Source organism: Belonocnema kinseyi, chromosome 6 (assembly GCF_010883055.1).
Source record: "Belonocnema kinseyi isolate 2016_QV_RU_SX_M_011 chromosome 6, B_treatae_v1, whole genome shotgun sequence".
Taxonomy (NCBI): domain Eukaryota; kingdom Metazoa; phylum Arthropoda; class Insecta; order Hymenoptera; family Cynipidae; genus Belonocnema; species Belonocnema kinseyi.
In genome coordinates, this window is record NC_046662.1 from 149,873,292 (window position 1) to 149,883,534 (window position 10,243).

The 10,243-nt window shown below is 34.5% G+C and overlaps 1 protein-coding gene across 2 annotated transcripts in view; it reads right to left on the reverse strand.

Moving 5' to 3' along the window:
• The window catches only part of LOC117174498, a 141,237-nt gene that overhangs the window by 75,912 nt on the left and 55,082 nt on the right, over positions 1-10,243 (reverse strand). Inside the window, exon 2 of one of the 2 annotated variants that reach the window (XM_033363667.1) lies at positions 4,214-4,670. The exons of the other annotated variant lie outside the window; for it this stretch is intronic. Within the exon in view, the coding sequence (XP_033219558.1) occupies positions 4,214-4,614 (401 nt within the window). The 5' untranslated portion in view covers positions 4,615-4,670. The remainder of the gene's footprint in view (positions 1-4,213; positions 4,671-10,243) is intronic. 2 annotated transcript variants of the gene reach the window in all.

Consider the following 10,243-nt stretch of genomic DNA (forward strand, 5'->3'; position numbering starts at 1 on the left):
GGGGGGGGGGGTCCGATACTCTTTGATGACCCTATATATACACGGTGACTCATTTTAATCTATAATCCTAAATATCTTCTAAAATACTTTGTCTACGAAAAAATGGTTTCCACAAATGTTAACCAGGATCGTGCGGGACATTTGACTACAATCAATTTTGACCTTGCGGTCAATTTTCAAGGTCAAATAGGGGTAAGAACCTTTTCCTAAATGAGAACCCCTATTTTTGACTGCGGAATTAAAAAGAGTGGGAAATTTCAAGTCAAAAATCAGCTATGGAAAAATGGTTTTTTTCACCTTGGAAAGGTAAAAAATTAAGTTCAAATGTCTGAGAAACGACCAGATGCCCTTTTTCTGAATGGTCTTGGTTTTTAGGGGTAAATAAACGTTCAAGATGCTTCACAAAAGTGGATGCAATGTTAAGGTGTACATCAACTTGACCATCATTATTATTCGGACGAAAATCCTCACTGGTATAGACCGATGGATCATCAAAAATCGCCGGAGTGTTATGGTGTGGTGCAGAATAATAAATGACTATTTAATTGGACCCTGCTTTTTTATGGAAACGTTGACAGACACGCTTACTTAGAGTTGTTAAGAGACCATTTACCTGGACTATTGGAGAACGTTGACTTAGCAACAAGGCAAAGAATGTGGCTTCAACAGGATGGTACTCCGCCACATGTTGCACTCATCGTACGTGAGTTTTTGAACCTAAATTTCAATGAGAGATGGATTAGACGAGGAGGTTCATTCGAATAGCCCCCCTGCTCACCAGATCTAACATCACCTGCTTTCTTTTTATGGGGTTATATTAAAAATGTAGTTTTTGCTCAGCGATCCACAACAAGAAAAGATCTGATGGAAAGGATTCGGGCCGCTTGCGCAGCAATCTTGAGAAAGTTTGCTGAAAACAGTGGACGGATTTGAAAGACATCCACGTTTGTGCCTTCAAGCCAATGGAGAGCACCGTGGCTGATTGTAACACTGATAGCAACGGTGAGAGGCAAGGGGAACTCACCACAAGAAAGCACCCAAAGGAAACAGAATTTACTATGCCCACGCCGTTATTTCTGGGTAACGCTAAAAGTTAGGACAAAGTGTCTTTTCTGTAACTAGTCACAGTCTTTACATATTATCCGAAATTATTGTTACTGTCTGGGTGTGTTTGAAGGGGTATTGTGACTATTTAAAAAAACTTTTTCTGTGATGTTTCTAAAGATTTTAATTTTATTTCTAACTATCTTGAATGAAAAAGCACTGAAAAAAGACAGAATATTCTTTTGTACTTTTGCTTACTTATTTTAATAATCGAATAATATTTTATTTAAGATTTCCATACTAACACACTTTGTGTCACATAACTACATAATTTAAATTACAAACGGCTTAACATTTCTAATAGGAACTCGTTTTATTATTTTTCACTCAGAATATTTCCATGAAAAACAATCCTACGAATCGTAAGTTATTGTAATATTTACCTTTAATTGGCAAATAAAACGGAGTTTTTAAATAAATAGTTTTCTAAATCCCTAAAAAAGAGAATAGATGAATTATTTTAAGAAGTATACAGTTTGGACATAAAAAATACCTGATTTTTTAAGAAAAAACCAAACCTTACATGAAAGTTTAAAAAACATTTGTTATTAAGAAATTGTCAAAGTTCCCGACTCTCGGCTAAACTGTCTGGAATGATGCGGCATGATGGCATGCATGCATTATTACACTTACGCAAGTGCATATATGTATAATGTAAAAATATACATACATACATACATAAAAAATATATTTATATATAAGGAGAAAGAGAGATTTTTTTCTCAGATTTCAAATCATCGAGACATGAGTATGTCAAGTTTTACTCAAGTATGTAAAAATCTACAGATTGCACCCACCATTTTAGATCCATCATTTTTAGAAAATCTTTAATACCAAATTTCATACAAATATGATGACATGAATTTGGACAATTTTGGAAGCAATCGTCCCCGAAGAAAGGGACCTATCACGGAAAAAACTATGCTTAGCTTTCGACACCAATCGATAATTTTGTATCTGCTCTTTCATAATAAAAAATGTTATTCTTATATCTGAAAAACTTCTATTGTTATTTAACTGCATTGTGAGGCTCTCTTATGGAGTTCCTGTATTGGAGCGTATTTTTAATCGTTCCTGCCGTAAGATGAATCTACCGCGCGTAAGGTTCCTTTTCTTTGCGGGCAGTCACATATACATTATTATCTACTATACATTCATTATTTGAAAGTAACCATTAATTTCCAATTTTTGCTGGGTCATGCTCGGGGAAATTATTGTTAGATCCAAAAATCGTTTTTAGGGCTTCTTACTGAAGGATAATAGACACTTCTGCCCCCTCCCCAATCCTGTAACTGGTGTAAAAATATTAAGTGTTTCGTTCCACTCTAAAGTACAATGTTCAGTATTAACAAGTTCAACTTTATAAGCAACTAATTAACAAATATATTATTACACCATTAAGCCATTTCCCTTTCGGGGTAGGCGTGACTCACTCGGTGGGGAAGGGAGTAATGTGAGGAAGGGATATACAATTTGAAGATTGATCTGTAATTCTCGTAATATTTATTTAAATAACACGTTCGTTCCGCAACACTGCTCCGACCCAGGTTACTGATCAATCTCCCTAGCTATCACCCCAAGTGAAGATGCACAGAAAGTCATCATGTGAGGTTCCCCACTTAGGTTCATTAGTATCCAAGGTCTTTTGTTTCAGGCGTCATTCACTTTACTGACACTCTTTTTATTAACTATTTGTCGCCATATTTGTCTGTCCTGACATACTACTCTAGCTTCTTTTATGCCCATGCATTTTTTCATGCATGCTCTCGTGTTTCTGTGACTTCTTATGTCTCTTCTAACCAGGGTCTCATTCACACATTCTAACCATTCTTTCCGCGGGCTGCCTCTGGGCAAGCTGCTCTTTTTACTTTACCTTGATACACTTGTTTCGTTAGTCGTTCATTTGGCATTCTTTCAACATGCCCGAACCATCTTAACCAATTTCTTTCTCATGTGTCTATTATCGTCTCTTCTGCACTACATTCTTTGAGAATTATTTCGCTACTCACTTTGTCCATCAGAGTTTTCCCGCATATCATGCGCAAGAATCTCATATCAATTGCATTAAATTTACTCTTATCTTTTTCTTTTCTCCCTAGTAAATAAGATAAAAAGGTACACGAACTTATCAACTTGTTCAATTTTCTCATTACTTAATACAATATTGCATAGTGTTTGCTCACTCTTTCCTTCGAACACCATAGTTTTTGTTTTATTTGCGTTAATTTTGAGGCCCATGCTCTTCATGCTTGCATTCAGTTTATTCAACATTCTTTGCAAGTCTTCGATGGACTCTGACATAACAACCTTATCATCTGCGAACGCTAACCCACGTACCCTTACTGTTTCGAGATCCACACCCTCTTCGTCGAAAAGAGCCATTCTTAAACACTTGTCCATAAATAATATAAATAACCATGAAGACATAACGCATCCTTGTCTAACTCCTTGAATAATATCGAAAGAGTCACTCAAATTCCCATTTACCCTTAAACTTGCTTTGTTACCCGTATATATTGTTTTTATATCTTGTAGGAGCCATCCATTAACTCCGTACTCTTTTAAGACTTCCCAAAGTTTACTTCTATCTACCTTGTCAAAAGATTTTTCTAGGTCAAAATGATTTAAATCTGGTCTTGGAATGTGATAAATTAAGCGATTCAATTTTTCCATGTGTCCAAAACAATAAACCTTTTTCATTTGCGAAAGATAAAAAAATTATGAGTTAAGTAACATAGAAATAAACTTTTTTCAATTATTTAAGACAAAATCAATCTACTTATCTCAGCGTTCACGTTTCTTACTGCTACGTAAAGTTACATCAGAAAATAATTATTTTGGACACAAACATGTGGAAAATGAACTAATATTTATGAAACTGGGTTAAAATGTTTAAATTTCCACTTATGAAAATCATAAATTCGTTTAAAATTATGCCTTTAACTAGATCGATTTTCAAATTTTAAATACAAATTAGAAGCACATATTCATAAAATATTAAAGAAGTACTCATGCTAGTTTAATTTAAAAAATATATTATATAGAAAGTAAATCCTTGGATATTCTTGCACATGATAGGTTGATACAATAATAACTATTAAAAACTTGCCTTATAATAAAATCGTGTATATCCTCTCTTAATTTTGCCTCTATAACACTTTTGACCTCCAAATTGTCTGAGTCATTTATTTCAAATTTGGCTACATCATTTACACCAAAAAATGTAATGTCTTCTTGTAACTGCTTTGAATTAATTGGCGAACATTTACATTTATTAGCTGCATTAATCACAAGCATTCTTTGCAAATTTTTTAACGTGTCATTCGATAATATTCCTCGTCTATTTTCAGTTAGATGTTTGACACTACTGTAAATCAACTTCAACATCGTTGTTTTGTGACTCTGATTGTCCCACAATGCAAAGTTTTTCAATATACAAGCATGTACTATTTTTAAACTCTTATTCATGTTCTGCGTATTATTTTTTTGATCAATGGAATTGCCTGTCATATTTACTTGACTAAGCTGATTTTTTCGATAAAGAATTTATTATGAATCAAGTGCATCTGCAAAATAAAAATCGCTATTAATTATACAATAAACAAGTTAGTTTCAAAAATCACCGCAGGATTTCATAGGTATCGAATAATTTTTACCGAAATAATACCTGTTTCAGGTGAAACCGCGGTAAAGCTATCGCCATAACGACGCCATGCGACCGTGATGTAGTTGGTTATAACTCGATTGACTCGCATGCTATACGGACACAAAGCGACCCAAGTAATGGCGTCTCATGAAAAAATTTGGAATATTTCACGTATTTTCATTTAAACCACTGGCCAATAGTAAGGAGAAAAAAATGAACGAACAAGGGGGTAAATCATATATAGGTTGCAAGAGCGAGATTTTGTGTTGAATTTAATCTTTCACAAGAAAGACATCTTTTGATTTTTATGCGGGCTGAACCATTTTCGAGGCCAGGAAAATTTCTTTCTCATAGAAATCGAATTTTTGCATTTTCCTCCGAAACAAGACGAAGAAAATTAATATACAAGTTTGTACATCCATAAATGTGCTACGAAAAATGCCTTTTGCTGTTTTGTACTATCTTGCAGGCAGCAAGAATCGAGCTCGCACCTCCCCATGACAAATCCGCAGCCACCTGATCCCACCGGCAATCGAAAGACTCTCCTATTGCAGTCTTTCTAATCTGCGTGGATTTTTGAAATGCATTTAAAAACGAGTGATGTTCGTTCTCGAATTTCTGCAACCAGCCGACATGAACATAACAACTAATGAGAAAGAAAAGGAGGAGACGTACGCAGATCTGATAAGAGATGTGCGACGACGACCCAGTGTATTCTATACTTTAATAGATTACTCTGATGGTCAGAACAACCAGTTCAGGTGGTTCTAATTACCCCCCCCCCCCTATTCTGCAATCCGAGCTAAACCACCATGACAATACGTTCTTGAGGTCGCTGAAAGCAAATTCAAGATCAGCTTGACCCTATCAAGTCAGGATCAAGGTTAATTGAGAAGATATTAGGAGAGGATATGGAAGTCCATGCAGAAACAACTTTTTCCTTTCGTCCGGAATTGATTTCTTTAATTAAAATAAAACGATATACGATTTTCAAACATTTAATTTTATAATTATTAAAAAGTCAAACCTTCATGTCAATTATTAAAATCACATGAATTTTAAACTTTTCGAATAGTACGAACATTAATTAGATACAATTAATTATACGTGAATATTGAAGCAGAGATATTATGTAAGTTTTTTTGTTTTTAGCTGGTTCTCGGGTGAATCCGGGTCTTCAAAATCAGACTCTGATGAAGTCATGTGCCTGATGAGATAAGGATGTTAAAAACTTGATTTAATTACTTTTTCTTGAACTCTCGAATCTTCAGAAATCTATATAAATTGTATTTGAAACGCTAGTGCCCCCAACTTTATGGCAACTTTTTATTCATTTACACTGATTTACTACTGATTCCTAAATGTTCAAGACTTTCGGGGCATCTAACTTGAACATTGCCTGTAGCCGAAAGGACAATAGGATGAATAGATGCATGTTTCACATTCCTCCACATTGTTTTTACTTCATGCCTCAGCTCGTTATGCTGGGTAGACTTGGATATCCTGGTTGTATACGTTGCCTGTATATTCCGGTTAAGTTGACAAGCAAAGTCCAAGATGCAGACTCTTTCACTTTTTTCCTCATGCATTAGGAAGTCGAGTCTATTGGCTAGGATATAATGATCCGTCTGGATAACAACATCCAAATATAAGATGTAATCTTCGTTTTCTGAAACGGGCACTGGAATTTATCTATAAAAAGGTATCAATTCTCTGAAGTGTCCTAAGTTTATGGCAAGTTATTCATGTGTAATGCACGCCATATCATTATTCCTGTGCGTACATTCCCTCTGAGCGACAACCATCAATAATATGCTCGATCGATTCATTAGTATCTCCACATAATCGGCACCGATCAACCCCGTCTTGATGTAACACGTGCTATACATTCACACGCTGAAACATGGAATCTGTTCTTGATTTTAAGTACATTTAAATCTCTAAATTCAAAACTTAAAATATTTGATATTTTTCCTTGGAATTGTTATAAACTTAAGATAGAATATTTTTCACATATAAAGCAATCATTTAAAAAAAAGTGCAGACGTAATTTTGACTGCGAGTGATCGCCGAGTTATTTCTCTTAATGAGTCAATAGAAGCTTATTCTAACACATATCGAGGCGTCCTAACGATAGGATGCCAACGCACGCTTTCGACTAGATGATACTTAACCAAAAATATAAACAATAAAAAGCTAATTGAGAAGTTAGCGCTAGAAAGTTTCAGCTCGCGAAATTGAGCAAGATGAAGCTAGGAGTTGGCCAAAACTGAAAGATGCACGCTCACTCCATCGGATCATGAAAGTGCTATCTCGGGTGAGAGAAAAGCATGAAGATAGAATAGGTAGATAGCCCGAGATAGATCTTTCATGACTTGATGAAGCGAGCGAGCACCTTTTAGTTTTGGCCAACTACTAGCTTCATCTTGCTCAATTCCGCGATCAAGACTTTTCTGGCGCTAACTTCTCGGTTAGCTTTTTATTATTTATATTTTGGGTTAAGTACCGCCAAGAAGTGGCGTGTGCGTTGGCATCTTACCGTTAGGACGCCTCGATATATGAAAATTGGCTGTTACTTTTTGCAACTTTGTTCTTTATCCGCATTTTTCTTCGGTGGCCGCAGTGCGGGTGTACAGTGGGACGAAATAGCGAAAAGCTGGCCAAAAGTATAAAATGTTCATAAAATGGGCCAAGTTTCGTTACTCACTGGTTTTTGGAGTCGCTGATTACGAATCCGATTTCAAAAGTTCCGAAAACATAATGGCGGATCCACAATGGCAGACGAGTATGTTAAATAAATTTTGAATATTTTTGCAAATTGGTGTCAAGAGGTTTTCAGATCGCTGATTACGAATCTGATGTCAAATTTACAAAACAAGATGGCGGATCCAATTTTATAATATCAAAAAGTTATTTAGCATACTAGTCCGCCATATTGGGTCCGCCAGTTTGTTTTTTGAGTTTTTGATATCAGGTTCGTAATCAGTGATCTTGAAAATCTCCTGATACCAATTTTCAAAAAAATCCAAAGTTTATTTAACATACTCGTCCGCTATATTGGATCCGCCATTTTGTTTTCGCAATTTTTGACATCAGATTTGCAATCAGCAAACCCAAAATCCCGTGAGTAACGAAACTTGGCCCATTTTATGAACACTTTATAAAAAAAGTAATAGGGTCAAAAATATTATGATAAGAAATAAATAAATTTTAAAGAAAATAGTGGATTTTTAAACCAGAAAGATTAATTCTTTACAAAAAAAAAAACATTTTTCAAAAAAATACATTAATAACAAAATAATAACAGTAAAGAAATTGAGCCTATTCGTTTAAAAATAGCCAAATTCTGATTTTGTTAATGAACATTGTTCAAATAGTTAATAATTATTATTAATTTGAAAAGTATCGTGGCAAAGAATAATCGCAAATAAATTTTTGGTTCACTGCGTAAACAAATCGTGCCTATTGGTTAAAAAATAGCAAAATTCTTTTATTGCTAATGAAAATTGATTAATTAATAATTATTGTCAAATTTTAAATTATCATAGCGAAAAGTAATCGCAAATACATTCTTAGTTGATTCCGTGAGGAAATTGAGCCTATTCGTTGAAAAAAGTCCATTTCTGAAATGTTTGATGAAAATTGTTTGAATAATTAATAACTACCATTAACTTTTAAATTAGCATAGAGAAGAGTAAACGCAAAAATATTATTAGCTGCCTGAGCAAATAAATTGAGTCTATTCGTTTTAAAGTTTATGAACATTGTTCAAATAATAATTATTATTATTAATTTAAAAAATAACCATAGCGAAGAGTAATCGCAAAGACATTCTGTATTGCCTCAGTAAAGAAATTGAGCCTATTCGTTTAAAAATAGGAAAACTTTAATTTTTTCAAAATAAAAATGGTTTAAATAATTGATCATTATCCTCAATTCAGAAAGTTGCAAGGCGAAGAGTAATCAAAAAGACTTTCTCTGGTGATTCCGTAAACAAATGTAGCCTACTAATAGTCCGGGAGCCAGCGAAATTTTTTTTCAATCATTTTCTTCTGCCTAATACTTTGAGGAAAGCTTCAGATATATGTGTTGTAAGCATAGTTAGCGTCAGCTGCGGCACTTCGGGTTGGTGGGGCAATGGTAGCCGCTTCAACGTGTAAAAAAAAGAAGTTTTCAATGATTTCGTTCCGCTTGAAACTTTGTGAGATGATAGTTAATATAATATTTAAACGAAAAAAACCGTCAGCTGGCTCTATGCAGGTGGAAAATCCGTCAGCTGGTTATGGAAACATGTAAAAAAAAAATAATGCAATAATTTCCTTCCGCTTAAAACTTCGTCAGTTGATAATTAGCATGGTATTTTTTATAAAAATAATCGTCAGCTGGCTATACGTGGGTTCAGCTGAGGCAGTGAAATATCTCGTGAGCGACGCTCGGCAATATATAATAGGTTAGCTGACGGGTTTTCCATCCACATACAGCCAGCTGACTTTGTTTAATATTTTTAGTATTATGTCGACTATTGACTGAGAAATTTTAAAGCAGAAGGAAATAATGTTTGCACAATTTATTAAATATATTTTACAGAAATCGAATTAGCACAGTAAAATCATTCATTTTCACAATGATAATTTAAGTTGTAGTTCATTATTATATTTTTTGTAAGTGTATTAAAGAAATTAAATGGCATAACCTTCAAAACTTCCACACTTTCAGAATGAACAATGCTAATTTGAAGTTAAACTTTTAAATTGAAAGCATCACTTTCAGAAAATGGTACAGTCCTTAAATTTATTTTCTTAACAATCACACGCAGGGTGTCGACTTAACCGGAAAAGGTCGGGAAAAGACCGGGAATTCAATTTAAAAAGCAAGCATTTATTTCAGTTTGGTTGAAAAATAGAGCCAAGTACCAATTACGAGTCAAGTAATTTTACTTCCGACCTAAGAGATGAATTTTTAACTAAAATGATAAACATTAAACAGTAATCCTTGAACTTTCAACACACACAAAAAAATAATTATTAAATATGAAGATTAGTTTGTAAAGAAAAAGATCTTTCACTACAAAAAAAAAACGATTTTTGTCCAAATATGTGGATTTTCCACGGAATAGCTGAATTTAAATTTGCAATGAACCCTTAAACCGCCATGGGGGTCGTGGGCGATCCCATTTTTTGTTCGGAGTGTAAATATTGCAAAAAAAGTGTCCAGATTTTTTTCAAGCGCTTGTTCCTAATATATAAAATTTTAAATGCCACTGATTGTCTCCAATCTCTGTACATTCATCTCTATACTCCACATCTCCAAGAGAGGTCTGCTAATGCAGTGATCTGCAAAGACATCCTGATGGGAACAAGGCCCGAGATGCTTGTTATTCATGCAACCGCCCGGTGGTTACAGTCTGTAAAGGAATCAATACGACGATCCAGCAAAAGCCTCGTGGACCCTAAGAACACGGAGCGACCCAAGGACAACCGCCTTCTGCATTTT